General features: G+C 34.3%; 1 protein-coding gene across 1 annotated transcript in view; it reads right to left on the reverse strand.

The window, feature by feature from the left end:
• LOC129234237 (cleavage stimulation factor subunit 3-like) overlaps positions 1-20,769 on the reverse strand; it is a 121,673-nt gene that overhangs the window by 20,748 nt on the left and 80,156 nt on the right. Inside the window, exons 4-11 of the mRNA XM_054868177.1 lie at positions 17,545-17,577; positions 15,055-15,152; positions 11,734-11,835; positions 10,892-11,018; positions 9,793-9,951; positions 9,530-9,611; positions 2,563-2,672; positions 3-119 (exon numbers count right to left, since the gene is read on the reverse strand). Coding sequence (XP_054724152.1) covers positions 3-119; positions 2,563-2,672; positions 9,530-9,611; positions 9,793-9,951; positions 10,892-11,018; positions 11,734-11,835; positions 15,055-15,152; positions 17,545-17,577 — 828 coding nt within the window. The remainder of the gene's footprint in view (positions 1-2; positions 120-2,562; positions 2,673-9,529; positions 9,612-9,792; positions 9,952-10,891; positions 11,019-11,733; positions 11,836-15,054; positions 15,153-17,544; positions 17,578-20,769) is intronic.

Here is a 20,769-nt window from a genome sequence, read left to right on the forward strand (position 1 = left end):
ACCTCTTCAAAATCAGCATATGCAAAATGAAGCAACATATTTGTCTTTAAAAATGTAGTTGTGGCTCGATCATATATAGCAGCTGCCTCATCACTAAAAAGTTTACCAGCAGAAAGGTCCTGGAATGTATTACTGCATTTTTGAAAACTGAATTTTAAAAACATTTCATAATATGAAAATATAATGCATGTAAATCCCACTATATTTTGTTGTTTATTGAAATTAGCATAAAAAATGAAACATTTTTAATCTGTCATAAATATTGGCTAGTTTTCTCACAGAACAAGAAATCTTTCATTATAATTTCCTTTACCTACCTACGGTTGCTGGAGTCACTGCCAACTGCCAACAGTGCTTCATAAGCCCCGTACACATGGAGCTTTTCTACCACAGAAAAAAACCTACTTTTAAACGCATCCTGGTTTTTTCTCGGGTAAATGTGAATCTTTCTTTTTCCTTCCATTTAGAGTATTTGCTGTCTTTTTATCCAAAATAAACTACCTGAAATGTGTTTATTTACTTGCTGGCAGGGTTTGTGATTTTTTATTATTATTTTTTTTTTTAAATCAAAAAAGCCGGATTTTTAAAATTTAAATCGGGTTTTTAAATATATTTTTTAAATTTATGATTATTTATTACTTTACATTTATGAACATAATATATTTCATACAGTAGATGAATCTATTCAGCTTACTTTTCAAACTAGGATAAGTTCTCTAAATTTTCAATACATTTTTAAGATTAATAAATACATTATAATACTTCGATAAGAAGTGATTTTGTTTTACGCTTTGCTTAAAAATATGGTTTCCATCATTATGTACATTTTAGTGTAAAAGATTATGTTGAGCAATTAGTTTTCTTAATTATATCTCAGCGATGGTGTATGAGAAAAACTAAAAACTTTTGTTTTGCTCTATACTGAATTGAACTGTAATTTTGGAGTAAAAGCAATATTGCAAAAAGGAATATCTGTTTCACACACATCAAGAGGGATCTATGTAGTTTTGCCTGTTGAAGTTAAGATTGTATTATGCAGAGTACGTTAAATTTAGAGCAACACAAATTTAAAAATGTAAAAATAATTTCTAAAAATGAAATGAATTGATTTTAATTTAGGATTTTGATTTAAAAAAAATCACTTGATTCAAATTAATTGAATTTAATCAATGACTTTTTAAAAAAAATCAATTGGTTTAAATCAATGAACCCTGCTTGCTGGGTAGCTAAGGCCACTGGATAAAACCGCTTTCTCAAGTACATCCTCTTTTCCAGGGCCGGATTTTGAAATGTGGAGGCCCCGGGGCAACGAAGGAGTGGAGGCCCCTAATCAGGGTTCGAAAAGATCATCATATTTTCGAAAGTATCCGATACTTTGATATATATCCAAATATTTTGATATATATATATATGTATATATCCGATATTATCAATCCGTGAAAGTTAGGATATTTTGCAAAAATTTTATTGTGTGGGGGGGGGGGGGCCTTTGTTGTGGAGGCCCCGGGGCAGCAGCCCCGCCTGCCCTCCCCTTAATCCGACCCTGCTCTTTTCACATGTGGACAGTGAATTTTCCAACCAGTGCCCTTTTTTTTTTCTTGGAGTAGGAGCAGGGATCTACGAGGTACGAAAGTCTTGTGTGTATGCGGCTATAGTGATGAGATCATATCTACTTGGATACAGTGCAGTGCAGGGTTGTAAAATATTTTCGAAAATATCGGATATTTTGATATCTATCCGATATTTTCAATTCGCAGAAATTAAAGTCTTCAAAATAATAAATGCATCCTCCAATCACTCTTTATTTTCTTATATTATTATTACAATATATTTTGCAAACTTAAAATTAAGGTCTCTTTCATTATTTATATCTAATATTTAGCTTTACATTTTTATCAATTTTAATGCAGTCAATTTAGCATTAGCTGTTTTACTCATTTTTCTTCTGTTAGCTACTTTTACACAGTTATATGATTCGGAAATAAAAAATATGCATTAAGTCTGTGCACAGTCATAAGACATTTTCTTTTTTTCTGAAAAATGTTTAATACTTAATTAAGCACTTTTAATATGAATTAAAATTGTTACATTACTACATTACTATTTTTAATAATGAATGAACAATATTACTATAATTAATATAATTTTTGTACTGAAAATACCGTAGTTGAAAAAATAAATATCAAAAATATCAAAATATCATATTTTCAAAATTAATGTCGGATATATATCATGATATATGTATCAACTGATATATATTGGTGGACCCTGGTGCAGCGTATCCGGTGATTCCTCGCAATTCAACTCAAAGATACCATCTTTTTTTGCAAGTCTGTCTTCTTTACATTGAAATTGCAGTCCCAATTTCAATGTAAAGAAAGATTCAGTTAATTTATCAAAAAAAAAAAAAAAAAAACATTTCTGATTTTATTTTAGAAAATACTGATACATATTCTATTATAAATGTAGGGTGTGCTGAAACTGGATTACGCGGGGAAAAATTGCACTTAATGAACAATGAAAAGCATGAAATAAAGTTTTGAACTCATTACTAAAACTCACCCCTTTTTCAATCAAAAGCTTGCTGGATTGCTCTAAAAAAAGAGCAGCTTCATACCATATATCTGGATGATGTCCAAGACAGAGTAAACATTGCTCATAAGCAAACATTACTGAAAATATCAATATGATTAACATAACTGACAAAATGGTAAGCTCCACAGTGAATAATAAATAAAATGTAAGAAATTTAAGAAACAAACAATTGCACACATAAAAATATCTTTCCATAGCTGGAACATTAAAATAAAATTACTCTACATACTAAGTTTTGATTTATATCTACACTTATAATGTAAACATATATAGCAAAGCAATCTTGCCTGCTTTCTCTGAAAAGCTAAAAAATATTGATTTACTACAAAAAAGTTGAAAAATAAATTATTGCCTTTTGTTCAAAATTATGCAGTGACAAATATATATATATATATATATATATATATATATATATATATATATATATATATTGTAGCGGATTCGGTGCGACTTCCACTTTCTTGAAATGAAGACACAGTTCTTGATAAAAACACAGGAGATTTATTTACACTATATACAGGAAAGATCTTCAACAACTGCTAAATTATTCATCAGCAATTAAGCAATTATCACACAACACCGTAAACTCACCGTTTACACACGTATTTACTTCCAAATACGAAAATAACACAGCGAAAATGCCTCGCTATAAACAGAGCAAAAATGCACTCAGTTCGAAAATCTCAATCGAAACTAACTGTTTATCCATCGCTAACGGCTTAAATACACCGAAAAGAATTTTCTCAAATATTCCACACGCTTCTCGAAATGCGTTGTCCGTTATCAACTTTTATCAATGAACAAAAAGGGAATAGGGGTCGTATATTTTAGCCATATGAAAAAGGGGTTGTATATTCATTACGGGAAACTATTTACAGGTTACGTTCCTACAATAATTACTATTTACAGAATTTGTAACATTGCCCCCTTCCCAAGGACTGCACGTCCCGGGCAGTACAATCCCCAGAAAGGGTGCCAAACTTCTATAACAAGTTTACAAATATACACATTAATTAATAACTAACAGATACAAAAAGCACAATAATAACAAGAAATATTACTAAACATTAAAAGCAAAAATTATCTACAACTTTTATGTTATCAACCATGGTTGTTTACGTAATACTCATGAACTATGGCCATAGTATGGGGCTAACCGATCATAATGTACAACCCTAGGTTTTGCATTAGGTGATTTTTGGATCCTCACTACGACGTCATTCAGTCGGTTAAGGACTTTGTAGGGTCCATCCCAATGCGACTGCAATTTGGGTGACAGACCTTTCCGTCGGATGGGATTCCATAACCAAACCTTGTCGCCTTCGTTGAATTCATGTCCAGTAGATCTTGTGTCGTATCGGGTCTTCATCTTCTCCGCCGCGATGTTGATTCGCTCTCGTGCGAAGTTATGAACGTCTTCCAACCGGGCCTGGAGATCCTGGATGTACTCCTCAGGCGATGAAGGCGCATCCGGAGGACGACCGAAGACGAGATCACAAGGTAGCCGAAGCTCTCGTCCGAAGAGCATCTGAGATGGGGCAAATCCGGTAGTCTCGTGGACAGCACTTCGGTAGGCCAGCAGGAACAAAGGTAGCTTCTTGTCCCAATCCTGTTGATTTCTGGATACCATAAGCGAGAGATTGTTCAGGATTGTGCGGTTAAATCTCTCCACCATGCCGTCCGATTGTGGGTGTAGTGGTGTTGTCCTAGTTTTCTCAATTCCGAAAATTTGACATAGGTCCTTAAACACAGCAGAGATGAAATTCCTCCCTTGATCGGAATGAATCTGCAAAGGTGTTCCATATCTCGAGATCCAGTGTTGGACCAGAGTCTCTGCTACGGTGGTAGCCTCTTGATCTGGAATGGGATATGCTTCCGGCCATTTGGTGAAGTAGTCGATGGAAACAAGAATGTATTTGTTCCCATCAGCAGTTCTTGGTAGAGGACCCAGGATGTCAATCCCAATTCGTTCGAAAGGAGCTCCAACGTTGTACAGATGTAGCTTCCCTCTGCTTCTCTTCTTCGGTCCTTTACGAGCAGCACAGGCGTCACAAGAATGGCACCACTTCTCCACGTCATCCTTCGCCTTGCTCCAGAAGAAGCGCTCCCGAACTTTATTGAGGGTTTTCAAGACACCAAAATGTCCTCCAGTCGCACTACTATGTATTTCTTTCAGAACATCTGAAATCCTTGATCGGGGAAGTAGTAACTGCCACCTAGATGTTTTGCCGTCGTCAGATTCCCATTTCCGGTACAGTACGCCGTTCCGTAAATGGAGCGAGTTCCATAAAGCCCAGTATCTTTTTGTTGCAGGACTGAAGATGGAAACGTCCTGCCAGCTAGGGCGCCGACTGTCACTTTCCATGAACTCCAAAATTGGTTTTATGTCGGGGTCTTCAAGCTGATCATTTCGAACTTGGTCGTCACTCCATGGATCAGGTTCTGATGATATTGGAGTCACTGTCACCTGATAGGCGGTAGGGCTAGTCGTTCCATACTGTTTCTCGATTCGGGAACAATAATTGCAGTTCTCAGGACAGGGTCTCCTTGATAAAGCGTCAGCATTACCGTGAGATAACCCTTTTCGATGCTTGATCTCCATGTCATATTCCTGGAGCCGCTGTATCCATCTGGCTATCTGGCCTTCCGGATTTTTGAAGTTCAAAAGCCAAGTTAATGAGGCATGATCTGTCCGAAGCAGAAATTTTCGGCCGTAGAGGTAATGATGGAAGTGTTCTACAGCTTTCACTATGGCCAGTAACTCCTTTCTGGTGACGCAGTAATTTCGCTCCGACTTTGATAAGCATTTGCTCCAGTAAGCGATGACATGTTCATTTCCGTCAATTTCTTGGGATAAAACAGCTCCGATGCCCTCGTTGCTCGCATCAGTGTCCAGGATGAAGGATTTTTCAGGCTGAGGATAGGCGAGGATAGGCGTTGATGTTAAAGCCTCCTTCAGTCGTAGAAATGCATCTTCGCATTCTTTGGACCATTCAAACTTTTGCTTGCTCTCCGTCAGCTTATGCAAAGGTCGTGCAATGTTGGAAAAACCTTTTACAAACTTCCTGTAGTACGTGCAGAGCCCCAGGAAACTTCGCAGCTGATGGATGTTTTCGGGACGACTCCAACTCTTGACCGCAGATACCTTTTCTGGATCGGTTTGTACACCTTCAGAAGAGATGATGTGACCAAGGTAGTTCACTTCCCGGCGGAACAAATTACATTTGGACGGGCTTAACTTCAGATTGGCTTCCTTAAGCTTTTGCAGCACCTTCCTAAGATTTGCCAGATGTTCTTCGAAGCTGCGTCCCACGATGATGATATCGTCTAAGTAGACCAGACAGGATTCGTAGGAAAGTCCTCTTAACACTGTCTCCATAAGACGTTCGAACGTAGCTGGTGCATTGCAGAGGCCGAAGGGCATCACTTTAAACTGCCATAAGCCTTGTCCAGTTGTAAACGCTGTCTTCTCTCGGTCATCAGGGTGTATCTCAACCTGCCAGTAGCCGCTCTTCAAGTCCAGGGTCGAAAACCACTTGTGTCCGGAAAGAGTGTCTAAGGTGTCGTCTATCCGTGGAAGAGGGTAACTGTCTTTCTTGGTGATTTCATTCAGTCGTCGGTAATCGACACAAAATCTGGTGGAGCCATCTTTCTTTCGGACCAAGACGATGGGAGAGGCCCAAGGACTGGATGACGGTTCGATTACATCATTCTCCTTCATCTCTTTCAGGAGGGTCTCAACCTCTTCCTTCTTGGCGAACGGTAGTCGTCTTGGATGCTGTTTAATAGGGGGGTGTTCTCCAGTGTAGATCCTATGCTGCGTTAAATTCGTCCGGCCCACATCCTCCGATGTAGATGAAAACAGATGCTTGAAGTCGTCCACCAATTGTTCCGCAGCAGTTCTTTGATCCTTCGATAAGGGTGCACTCCCAATTAACTTCGATGTCAAGGACTCAGAAGACACAGTCTCGGGGGAATTGATTCTTCTAATGATGCAGTTTACGGGAGTACAAGTTGCTAACACTTCGCCTTTCCGGATATTCCTTGGCCTTTCACTCATGTTGGCGACTCTCACAGGAATTACATCCTTGGAAAGGTCCACAAGCGTAGATGCTACCAGTACTCCTTTTAGGCTATTGCTTAGGTTAGGGTATTCAATGAGTCCAAATCGAAAACTATTGCTTTCTTCAAGGGAGCCAGGTATTAATGATTCTGACCTTGAGGGAATCGATAAATCTGTTCGGGCTATTATTTGATGAGCGGATTTTACATCACTTTCTGCGGGGAAAACAGCTATGTCTTCTCTCATCGAGTGCAGCTCATTAGTCTTGAAGTCGAGAGTGAAGTCATATTTCTTTAAAAAGTCCACTCCGAGAATGAAGGGGTCCGTGATATTAGCGACGAATGCCGTATGATGGTAGGTGGCATTCCCAAACACTATTTCCAAGTCCACTTTACCGTCAATCTCAATTTTGTCACCTGTCACAGTCTGGAGACTTACGCGTGGCGAGGTCCACAGCAGTTTCAATCCAAATTCACGAGCCACATCTGTCCTAATGATTGTCACATTGGCTCCAGTGTCGACAATCAGTCTGCAGGGATTCCCATTTACATGTGCGTAAATGAAAAGTCCATCACTGCCACTACTAGAAGAGGAAATCTGCAGAGCTCTAGTGGTGGTGATTTCCTTCCCTCGCGTAGCTTGGCGAGCCGGACAACTCCTTCGCAGGTGTCCTTCACTACCGCATTTCCAGCACTTCTGCTCTTGTTTCTTTTGGGCTGTTATGCTGCTCAGATGTCTTGTCAAGTCACCGAGTTGTCTCTCAAGTTCAGCGAGGTGGGACGACCTGGAATCAGACTCATCAGCTTCCTGAGTCCGGATTAGATGGCGATCCACACGGGTTGCTTCTTGGGCGGCCTCGTATCTCATCGCATACATCAAAGCGGATTTCAAGTCGTTTACATTCGCCATCCGGAGGGCCTTCTGGATCTCAGGATTCCGAACTCCGTCGATGAAGTAGTTGAGTGCCAGGTTGTCCCGAACATCCGCAGGACAGTCGCAAAAAGCAAGATGAGACAGTCTCTCGACGTCCGCCGCTAGCTCTTGCAGGGTTTCCCCGGTTTTCTGGAAACGGGACTTCAACTGGAGTCGGCTGAACTCTTTCTGGCATTTCTCACCGAAGCGAAGCTCCAACGCAGATGTGAGGGCGGCGAAATCCAGGCGCTGGCTGTCCGGAAGGGTCTGAAGAATGTCCGCTGCGTCACCTCTCAGGGATGCTGCAAGATGACAGGCCTTGGTAGCAGAGTCCCATCCGTTCGCTTCCGCCACTATCATGAATTGAGTTTTGTAAACCTGCCACGAAGTTTTCCCATCAAATGTGGCAAGTTTAATGGACGGTCGAGCAACCGATGTGGGAGCGCCAAACTGTACAGAGCTGCTTTCCGCGGTCGCCAATCTCCTTTCCACGTCCTTAAAGATCTCTTCTTTAAGTAGATGAAATCTTCTATCTTCATCTTCAAATTTATTTTCTACAGCATTGAATCGGCTTTCAACGGTATCAAATTTTTCTTCAATTGCATCAACTCGATGCTCTATGTCATTAAATTTATTTTCCATCACAGTCTTTACCGAAATAAGGTCATTTTTAATTTCTTCTTGGTTAGACGTTAAGTCCTTTTTCAGCACCGTTAAGTCCTTTTTCAGCACCGTTAAATCGCTTTTTAACTGGTCTTGATTTGCCAACATACTTGCAGTCAGATCACTTTTTAATTGTTCTTGATTAGCCGCCATATCATTTTTTAATTGTTCTTGATTTGCAGTAAAACTTGCAGTCAAGTCAATTGTTCTTGATTAGCCGCCATATCACTCTTCACAGAGTTGATTGCATCAAGCAGTTGTTTTAATTGTTCATCCATTGCGCGAGTAATCACCATACAAATAAAGTCCAAATTTAAAAAGTCTTTATGAAAAAATGTCCAAAGTCACACTTACTGCAAGAAAGTCCTGAAGTAGCCCCACGTTGGGCGCCAAATTGTAACGGATTCGGTGCGACTTCCACTTTCTTGAAATGAAGACACAGTTCTTGATAAAAACACAGGAGATTTATTTACACTATATACAGGAAAGATCTTCAACAACTGCTAAATTATTCATCAGCAATTAAGCAATTATCACACAACACCGTAAACTCACCGTTTACACACGTATTTACTTCCAAATACGAAAATAACACAGCGAAAATGCCTCGCTATAAACAGAGCAAAAATGCACTCAGTTCGAAAATCTCAATCGAAACTAACTGTTTATCCATCGCTAACGGCTTAAATACACCGAAAAGAATTTTCTCAAATATTCCACACGCTTCTCGAAATGCGTTGTCCGTTATCAACTTTTATCAATGAACAAAAAGGGAATAGGGGTCGTATATTTTAGCCATATGAAAAAGGGGTTGTATATTCATTACGGGAAACTATTTACAGGTTACGTTCCTACAATAATTACTATTTACAGAATTTGTAACATTATATATATATATATATATATATATATATATATATATAAAGGACTTCAATGTATTTTGAATAATTTGGAGTATTCGTGACAGATAAGACACTTAGTATTAAGCTAAAACATGAAAAGTGATAATGGTTTTTTAATTGTTCAGCTAGCAAATATAAATTAACTTTTGCAAACAAAAGTTCTTCATTATTAATGATAATGACGCATATAAAAACGAGTTTTTGCTTTAAAATAAAGCGCGTTTTAACTAAATAAGGTAAAAAACTTCCATGGTCTCAGCATTTATAAAAGAAGCATAAAGAAGTAAAATAAATCAAAGTGAAAAAGCATTTTAATGCAGAGAAATAAGAAAATGAAACTAACATGACATAAATTATATGCAATTTATACGTTTTTTTTTTAAACATAAATTACCTCGTTTAGTAAGAACAGATTGATCTTCAGTCCTTAAAGGGTTTCCTTTCTCCCAAGCAATATATCGTTTCCACAAATCGACCTAAATCAATAGGTTTTGATACATATGATACTTCAACAAATATTAACAAACAATAAAACATGCTAATATATGCCAAGTTTTAAGTATAAAATAAAACATTAATTTAAAGTTTGAGTGTATATGTTTTGATAGTAGCAGTCATTTAAAACAGATTTTACTATGTAAAGAAAAAATGTGAAACCTGTTTAAGTTCTTCTGGTGTACCCTGAGGTGGAGTAGAGAGAGCATTGCGGTTTAAACCTCTTGTCACAGCTTCATACTCCTTAGCTACCCTGCGAGCATTCATATAGTCTCTGCTACGGTCTTGAATCATTTTGTCGGCTATGATGGGATTGATACTCTGAAAATAAAAGTTTTAGAAGCTATTGTAAGAGTAATTCCTGATCAAATAAATATGACGAAAGAAAACAGCATTTTAGAAACTAAATACAGTGAAGCACCGTTTATACGTTTCTCTTTTATACGTTTTTATCAATTATACTTTTTATAAATCAGTCCCTGCAGAGTCTAATAAACATTAACCTATACTTATTATACATTTTTCATTTGTACGCTTTTTTCGTAAAGTCCCTTCCAAAACATATAAACGGTGCTTCACTGTATTGCTGACAACAAATAGAGAAATATTATTGCCAGTATTGCTTTAAACTGACGAATTTTATCCCATAACCCATTTTACCCCACCTCTCCTTGTTTGAGATTTTTTTTTTTTTTTTCAATTAAAATCAAGAATTCAGAAAAAACTGCCCAGGCACAAAAAATATTAAATGAATCCTGAAGAATAGACGGTTACAATCTGAAAAAAAAATGAAAACATATAGTTTCAGAAAAATTCAAAATTTGGAAGATCAAATGAGAATGAAATTTCTAACACAAGAAAAATTGAAACAGTGTGGATAACGGCTCGTTGAACTTAACGATAACCGCAGCTGAAAAACTGCCACGGAGCAAAATATCAACATACTGGGCGAACAATGGTAGAAGGGGAAAGGGAAGTTCTGTATATTGTTATGCTGCGCCCTAGGCATTGAAGTTTTAAGATGCGTTGTTCGTTATTTGGAATAGTTTCTTTGTGTTTCATAAATTTTATTTATTTATGATTCAATTGCAATGAACTTTTAAGTAAATATTAATGTTATTTCCCCTCCATGAGTCTGTTTTATTTTATCCAGAAACACATGTGTGGTTTTTCTTTTAGTTTGAAAAAGAAATAGTTCATACCAATTAGAAATGAAATTTAGATTTAGAAGAAAAACCTTTTTAATGAAACAAAATTCTACCTGTTCATAGCTAACATAATCCTTCCACAATTGTTCAATGTTTGTCATTGGATTGATTATGCCACGCTGATACACCTTTCGCACAGCAGTTATTCTTTGGTTTTCTGCATAGCTTCCAACAGCTTCTCTAAAAATTAGAAAAATTGATGGTCATGAAATTTTAATCTTAAAATTTTAATGCCATAAAATCTAAGTTTTTAAGACACTATATTTTAACTATAAAATGAACAACCGCATATAAAGTGGTCAACTTTCATGCTAAATATGACTGTAATTGAAGCGGATTTTACAATGTTAGGCAAGGGGAAATGTGGCAAATGTGTTGTAATAAGTTTATTTTGTACATCAAGTACTTTATAATATAAAAAAAAAACTATTGCAAATGGACCATTTCACAGTATTTTGCTCAAGTGTAGAGTGTGTTTTATTTTGAGTTTGTGTTGGTAGGACTAACTCAAAATAAAATTTTGTGCCCTATTGCAACATTAACATACAAAACATTGACATAGAACATACAAAAAATTGTAACAATAAAAAGAAATTCTATGCACAATTGGTTTGACAAAATGACACCTAGATTTTTCATGTTGATGCCATGAAAGCTAATCCCAGACTAATTCCAGGAAAGCTAATCCCTTGCTAGGCTAATCCACATGATGTCAAGCAGTAACTACTTATTTCTAACACTAATTCAGTTATTTGGAAAAATAATTATTAGCCCCAACCTTAGTTAAAACAAGACTTTTCTTTAAAATTAATATTCAACTTGTATTGTTTGGGTACTATGAAAACATTAATGAAATTAAAGTGCGAATGAGTGCAGATAAGTAAAGAATACTTACACATTTTTCAAAAATGTAATATAGTCACTCCATATTGGGTATGAACCGATATCCATTCCCATCTTGTCCAAAGCAAAATCATAAGCTTGTGCCATTTTCTCTCTGAAAATTCATTTGCAATTACAACTCATAATAAAAATAAATAAATAATAAATAATTGCATTTTTATTTAACACACAATATTAAAATAAACTTGAATAGGCAAATTGAAATTTTCTTATTAAAGTTGATTATGTTTAAATATTAGTTAAATATTTTTTTAAAAATTTGACAGTTTAATTATTTATTTAGTGTTCAGCAGTGGCATACTGGAACACTTGACCGGCGCCTTGTTCTATTTTCGTAATCCCTCGCCCCTCCCATTCACAAAGCTCAACTAATAAATTAAATTTGATGAACTTATACAAATACAAATGTGACGAATAGCAACAGGCTGGTCTTAGCCAATTAATTAGTCCCCAATGAAGATGAATGGCCCTCTTAAAGCTATCCACCCCTTGCTCATTACCGCCTCTTCCGAAAAGCTGTTCCAAGTGCCCACAACACTACTAAAGTAGTAGTTTTTCCTGATTTCCAAGTTAGCCTGACATTTAAATAGCTTAAAACAATGACCCGTTGTCCTGCTTTCCGTGCAAAAATTCAATCCATTTACATCATGCATTTTGATAAATTTAAACAACTGAATCATGTCCCCTCTGACCGTCCTTTGCTCCAAGCTGTACAGTGTACATATTTTGCCCTATTTAGTCTGGTATTATAATCTAAATATCTGAAAGTCCCCTTACTATTCTAGTTACCCTTCTTTGAACCCTTTCCAATACACAAATATCTTTCCTCAGATAAGGCGACCAAAACTGCACAGCATACTCCAAATGGGGTCTTACTCAACTCCTATATAAAGGCAGAAGAACCTTCTTAGATTTGTTTGAAATAGATCTATTATTAAACTCAAGCATTCTGTTGGCTTTGTTACTTGCAATGCTGCACTATTGACTAAACTTGGAGTCCTGATTTATTAAGATACCCAGATCAATACCATTTTCTGCCTGACTAATGATTGAACCCTATAAACGATAACTTGTACGCTTATTTCCATGACCTAAGTGTAGCACTTGACATTTCTCTACATTAACTGCCATACCCCACTTATCCGCCCATATATTAATATGACCTAAACCCTCTTGAAGCTGTTTTACCTGTTCTTCATTTTCTACAATCCCCATAACTTTTACATCATTAGAAAAACAATTCATGCTTCCAGAAATATTTTCATTGACGTCATTCATAAAAACTAGTATGTTGTGGCCATCATGAAACTTTCTTCTAATTCTGATCCCTCCCCATGCTTGAAGAGGAAGCAATATTCCCAACAAAAACAAAATCACAGACCCCAAAACTTGACGACCCTCCCAATTCCCAATTTGTTTTAAAAGCAAAGCAAAGAATGAAAATTGAATATAATTCAAAAAGCCTTGCTTAAAATAATTACAATCATTTATTTGTTAACAAACACAAGATGGCAACAGTTAAAAATTTTAAATCATTGAGATAACATTTCTGATACAATTAAAATCACGAGAAATACACAGACGACAGCCTGTTACGATTTATCTTTCTAATTGTTGCATTAATAAAGCTATTTTTATTCACACCCCCCCCCCCCCCCCCCCATGGAGCGAATGGCGCCAAAATTGAACCACGCCTGTTTACATATGGAGTCACATTTATTTCAAATTTCATCCAGAACGTAGCATTACTTCTTGAGATATGACACTCACAATGGGGAAAAAAAAGAACGTTCGATCGTGCCACCCCATTTTCAGTTGTTGACGCCAAAATAGAATCAGCTCTTATACCCTCTAAGAGCTACATGTGGATAAATTTTGTTTGATTCCGATCATTATTTCTTGAGATACAGCAGTCACAACAAAAAACGTTCTATAGCTCAATCCCCGTCTGAGCTATTGACACCAAAATTGAATCAGCACCTGTACCTGTTAGGGGCAACATATGGACCAAATTTTGTTTGATTCCTCCAGTTATTTCCTGGGGAATAGCAGGCACGCATAACTCAAGAAACGTCTCATTGCTCCACCCCCCTTGGAGGAATTTGCGCCAAAAACCAATGGGCACAAGTTCACATAGGACCACATATGTGTACCAAATTTCGTTCAATTTCATGTGGTAGTTTTTGCTGTAGAGCGGCCACAAAAAACTGGTCACACACATACGTGACACAGACAGACATTTTCCAAAAATGGCCGAAATGGACTCAGCACACATCGAAACGTTCGAATCTGTTAAAATTAGAAATTCAAAAATTTGCACAAATCCAATACTTTTTTCTATATATTAGACATAGAAGAAAGTAATAATAAACAAGAGAGGCCCTAAAACTGAACCTTGAGGAACCCTGATTAAAACATCAGTCCATTTAGAATGATTTCCCCTCACAACTACTCTTTTTTTTTCCAGTCAGCCAATTTCTAAACCAAAGTAAAGTTTTCCCTCCTATTCCTATATCAGCTAGTTTGCTGAGAAGAGCAACATGTGGTACCTTATCAAAAGCTTTTTTTGAAAATCAATGTAAACAACATCCAAACACTTTTTGTAATCTAAAGCCAAGGTAACCTTGTCATAGAAATGCAATAAATTAGTAGCACAGAAATTAACTTTTCCTGAAACCATACTGCAAACTAGTCAACTGACTATTTGTCTATAAGAAATTCATAGTCATAATTTTCATCAAAGTTTCAAAAATCTTACAAGCCACTGAAGTCAGGTCTATAATTCCGTACATTACCTTTAGATCCTTTCTTGAAGAGTGGTGGTTATGTTAGCCAGCTTCCAGTACTCTGGCACTGCACCCGAGTTATAAGAAGCATTGAAAATATTTAAAATAACATTCACTAATTCCTCTGCACATTCAACTAAAATAATTCTGTACTTGTCCTTTGCCAATTCAGGAAAGTTTTTTTTTTTTTTTTTAATTTCTATTTTTAAAGATCAGAAAGGTGTAAAAGATATTTAAAAGTATAAGAAGGACCCAATAACGCAACAAAATATAATAATAATACTGAAACCTGAAACAAATAAATTGATGCAAAATTTTGTATTAACAAATGCTTTTCAACCAAAAGTGTTGCATTAATTAAAATAAAGAAATATATGATTGCACTATTGCACAAAACATTTTAATGCTAAAAGAATAGTACAAGAAAAACTACTGAAACTTTCTAACTCCAACAATCAAACTAAAAAATCATAGCCATATATATTAAATGCAGATTTATTTTTCAATCATAAAGAAAAAAAATGTACCTGTATGATGGCAGCGAGCCTTTTGTCTCCTTAACATAACTTAAATAGGTCTTCCATAGGTCAATATTTAACACTTTCACAAGACACCGAGTGAATAACTGCAAATCAAAAACACTTTTAAATCAAATTTAAACAGCATAAAATTGAAAGTACACAAAGAAAAATCTGTAGGTAGTTCTATCTAAAGAAGTAAATACCAGCACATTCAGACACAATTTTACACTGTCACGAATTTACCATAAAAGTCGACAGCTTAAAAATAAACACTTACTTCAAAAAAATTAATGCAATAATAATTAAAGAAATTAAAAGCAAAATACAGGGTTGCCTCAGAAGTTCAAGAATGAAATTCCCTGACATTTTCAGGTTTTCCAGTCAAATTTAGAAAAAATTCCAGGATAATGAATATCAACTTACGTTATTTAATACCGATACAATATAATTTTTACTGTAAATAAACCTACTTTATTAACCAAATAATGCTTTAAAACATTATCAATAATTATTATCAAAATTTGGGATAAGTTAAGACAAACTTAAGATTTAATTACAAATGCTTTGAAAGACCAGATATTTCCAATTAATATTTTTATTTTTAAACTTCTGCAATTGTGTGCAAAAGATTGTTTCCCTTTTAATGCAAATATTTTAATTTGCTCAACACTTTTTGTTAGCACTTTTTTTTACTTCGCAACTTTTTCCTATTGCAAGATGATATGTGCTAGGGAACATTCTTGCATAACTGAGCATATTGTAAGAAATCTCATTTGATTTAAGTCTCCCACCATCTTCCAGCATGAATAACAGCATTTCGTCAGTCCATAAGGCTATGACTTTTCTTTCAACTTTTTGACCAACATGCCTTTGTTGATACTACACTCTCAACAAGTGGGGTGACATCTTTTTAAACAAGCTGATGTGTGCATCACATGACTTCCTTTTACTCCAATTTTAATGTCATTTTCCCATGATTGGCAATTTTAATGTAATTCAATAGTTTACTCTCTAAATATCACCACCAGTAGCCAAACTGAAACCAGATTTAAAAAAAAAAATTGCCAAATTTGTCGCCAAGTTGGCGACAAACTTGGCGACCAAAAGACTGGCGATATATCGCCAAGTGTCGACCAAATTATAACACCACCAGAGTATACATCGAAATTAACAATGATTTCCTCCCAAAAGGGGCAAAAGACCCCCTTAAAAACACTTGAAAGCAACCAAAGGGAAGGTGCACAACTAGACCCCACTAGGAGTCTATGTACCAAATTTCAACTTTCTAGGACATACCGTTCTTGAGTTATGCGACATACATACGCACATCTCGAGAAAAGTCGTTGTAATTAGCTCTTGGAATGTCAAAAAGGATATTTCAGGGTTCTATACGTTGTTAGGCACTTATCCGCGTGTGGTCGGGTGAAAAAAAAACACAACATTAACTCGGGGTGAGCAAAATGGAAATTAAGGCCGAATTTTGAGTGAATTTTTTTTCGCAATACTTCCTTTTTTGTAAAAGGAAGTAAAAACATTGATGTTAAAAAAAAAGATGTCCAAAATTTAAAAAAAAAAACAATGTTTTAACAAACCAAGATGGATGTTTCCAAAACATCGACACTATTCTCAACTGTAACATAAACATGTGAAAAAATTATCAGTGTTGTGATAAAGGGATAAAATCATTACATCTTTCTTTGGCAAGCAAGGATCCATAAAAATCATAGTTCATTCTGTTTCAAAAATAAAAATGTATGCTAAATATTCTCTGCAATGATGATTCAATTAAAAATTTATAATCTTAATGCATTAGAATATGTAGAAAATTATTACACTATTCTTCTAAAATAAACTTTAATTTTTATTTTAAAAAGATTTTTTACAAATTCTTAGCTTTAAATTAAGCAAATATCTAAAAAATTAAATGCTCATTTTTTTTACAATTTGGTATTTTTACAAAAAATATGTAATTGCTAATTAACTCAATACAGTTAAAGTTTGCAAAAATAAATAAATAAATAAGGTCATTCTAATTCAGAATTAATCCAAATAACTTTCAACGATTGAAATAATGGAAAATTTTGAAGGATGCATAAGGACTGAAATCTCAAACATACTAAGCAATTTTCAACTAAAAAAGCTAAAATTTTGCTTTTATTTTCTTTCTTTAGTTTTTTTTTTCTAAGGTCCAAATTGCAAAACGGCAATTGATGAAAAAATATAGTAGATTTTTTTTTAAATAACTCATATTGCACTGAAAAAACAATGATAAAAAGCTAGCTCAATTAAATAAAAATTATAATAATGAAGATGTATTGATGCAAAAAAGGGGAGAGGAGGCAGAAATGTTCAAAGTAATCAAATAAAATGTGAGCATTGTTAAAAAGTCATAGAAACGTTTATGAATCATCTTAAAAAATTACTTAACATAAATCAATTACAAAAAAAAATGTATTTCTAACTATAGTTTTTAAAAAAACTAAGTTTTAGTATTACCTTTTCAACTCTTTCATAATGTCTTGATTTCATCTGAAAAGAAAAAAAATGATATAAGTGTCAAATGAAAAATGCAACTAAGTTATGTATCCTCCACAATCAGGGTGTCAACTATTTGATTTGTATTTGTTGTAAATCAGTAACTTTGATTTACATCAACTGATATTTTTAACCATTAGTTTTTAAATCATTTTTGATTGACAAGAGAAATGATCTTGAAAAAACAAAATGCCTCTACTTTTGCACTTTTCTTAGTCAGTACAACGTTTCTTCCTCGTGTCTCTAAGGTTTATCCTCACTTAATAATTTTTATCTATTCAAATTCTCTCCTAATATACAGAAGTCGCTTCTTATTTATTAGTAGCCACTGTATTCAGAACTTTTTTCTTGAAATAAAAACGGTGCAGAAAATAACACTTAAAATTAATATTGCTTCAACCATGAATTCTGGTTTAAAAAAAAAAATAATAATAATAAATAAACTGTACTTAAAAAAACTAAAAAGGTTTTTAAAAATATTCATCAAATGAAAGTGTTGAAATTTAATTTGTAATCGGACTGTAAATCGCGGTGGATGAACGTCGACAGAGAAAAATTGAAAATCATAGCGATCATTTCTTTACTGATTCATTTAATGAATCTTATAACCAATCAATTAATACATTCAAGGTAATTAATCATTTGTTCATTCCATTAGTCAATGGTTTGGTAGTTCACTCAATGATTCAGTTTTGTTCTATTTGCGCAACCATTCATTCAATCCATCATTCGATAACTCTGATTCAGCTAATTAATCAATGGTTCGATAGTTCACTCAAGCATTCATTCATTGAATTATTCCAAGTCACAATCGATCATTTAATTATTCAACCAATCCATCGTTCTTTAGTTCACTCAATCAGAAATCATTCGGTCTTTTCTTCAATCAGCCAAAACTACTCTTTCAGTCCCTCAATCATTTTTTCACGCTATCATTCATTTACTACTTAATTTATTTTGATTTATTCTTTCACTTTTTTCAATCATTTATTTATTCACTAAAAAAATTTATTTTAACGAAACTGAATCCGATTGATCTAGATTGATCCTAATCTAGATTATTTTCAATCACCTTAAATTTAGTATGATTATTTCTAATTTGATTACACATTAAAGTAGTTTAATCTGAATTTAATCAAAACGAACTAAATTATAATCTTTTTTAGCAAACTTTGAACTAACTTTAATCGCAATCAACAACTGAATTTAATTAAATTGAAAGTAATTTGAACTACATTTGAGTCAGATTACTTTCGTAAACGATTGAATAACATATTAAATTTTTACCAAGGCAAACCTTATTGTCTTTAGCGATTTTTAGGGATCGAATGCTTTTTCCAGAAATTTGCACAAATAAAAAATTAAAAATCGAAATTTTATGCTATCTATAATGACCAGAGGGGCGGTCTCGAGAAAATTTTCGCAGTGGAACTCGGGAAAACGCAATTATAGGCTATTTTTGGGGACGCTAAGAGAAGAAGGTTTTGGAGATTTACTTAAGAAATTTTTTTAAATTTGAGTCTTTAAGGAGGAATTTTACGCAATTTCTGGTGAAGTTACGTTACTAGGCGGTTCTCCTCTGGACAGGGCCGATCCTAGCAGGCGTGCACCGCACGGCGGCCGCATATATTTTTACTATAATTAAGAAATAGTTCTATTTCTCAAGAATTTCTCATCACAAAAACGTAAACAGGGTTCATACACTTTTGGTTAAAAAAAGTTCCCTGACTTTTCCAGGTTTTCCAGGTTGTTTTTTAGAAAATTCCAGGTTACTCGCTTCATTAAAAATTTAAGTTTAAATAGTAATATTTTCAAAATAATTAAAATTGTTTAAAGTAGCAATGCAGAAGAACTGAAACTTCTCCCCTTAGATTAAAAAAAAAAAAAAAAAAAAAAAACTTGAGATTTTTTTTCCTTTGTTTTCTCTGTCAAAATTTTAAGTTTTTTTTAAACATTTTGTTCAAAATTGTTTTAATTTGTTTACTATTTGCTGAAAACAGAGTACTTTCAATTTATTTTAGCGTTTTTTTTTTTTTGATGTCACGCGTAATATTATAGCGTTTTGCTGTAGTCCTGCAGCAACCTTTTAGCATCCACTTTTGGTTTACAATACTTTTTATTTTCTTATAAGTAGGTTACACAAAACATATTGAGCAAAATGCAAAGCTAAATTTTAGTATAAATATGGTTAACTTGTTGCATCAATTGGCATACCATGTAATGCATAGAAACAAAAATCAACATCCGCCGATCATAGGCCAATGCCAATAATCTTTTTTTTTTTTCACATATTAAAGGACGCTTACATTAAAATTTCAAATTTTCTTTTCCAGAAAGTATTAGTTAATTTTCAAAAATTCACATTTTTTTGCACATTTTAATGTTAGTTTCAATGTTACTCATTGATATAAACATCCAATTCTGTTTCTGGAAGTTTAAGTCTACTTCCATTGTGCAAACGATCAAATATGGCGACAAAGTGAAAAATTTTAAATAATAAGTAGATTTTTGGATTTGTAGTATAAAAGTAGTAATAAATAATTAATAATCTTTAAAAGGATACAATAAAAGCAAAATAGTCAGTATTTAGCACATAAGAGTCTAAATCAATTAAAACAAAAAAATGTTATGAAGATTAAATTTTGCATTTTGCCAGAAAATAATTACAAATTATCCGGAAAAAAAGGCACAATTTGTGTTGTTTTCAATAGTTTGCATTGCAATTAACATCCAATGCCGTTTTCGGGAACTTAGGCACTTAAAAAGTCTTGTGTACTTCCATCAAAAAGTCTTCCATCTTGGGAATGACCAAATATGGCGGCTATGCCCAAAAATAAAAAATAACTTTTTTAATTTGTCGCATGAAGACAATTAAAAAATAATTAATCTTCATGAAACTACAATTCATTGAAAAGTTTTTATCACATTTGCGTCCGAGGCAGTGAGGATAAGATTAAGTTTTAAAAACAAAATTTTTCATTTCTCAAAAAAATTATTTTAAATAACAATAGAAAAACAATTTGTAGACCATTTTTTGTTATTTTCATCAGTTTTCAATTAAAGAAAACATCCAATTCTGCTTTGTTTTTAGAAACTTAGGCATTTTAGGATCGTATCTACATCCATCTTGTGAATGACCAAAGATGGCGACTACGTTTCACACGTAGCTGAAATGATTTTCCGATC

This window comes from Uloborus diversus, chromosome 1 (assembly GCF_026930045.1).
Source record: "Uloborus diversus isolate 005 chromosome 1, Udiv.v.3.1, whole genome shotgun sequence".
In the NCBI taxonomy this organism is placed as follows: Eukaryota; Metazoa; Arthropoda; class Arachnida; order Araneae; family Uloboridae; genus Uloborus; species Uloborus diversus.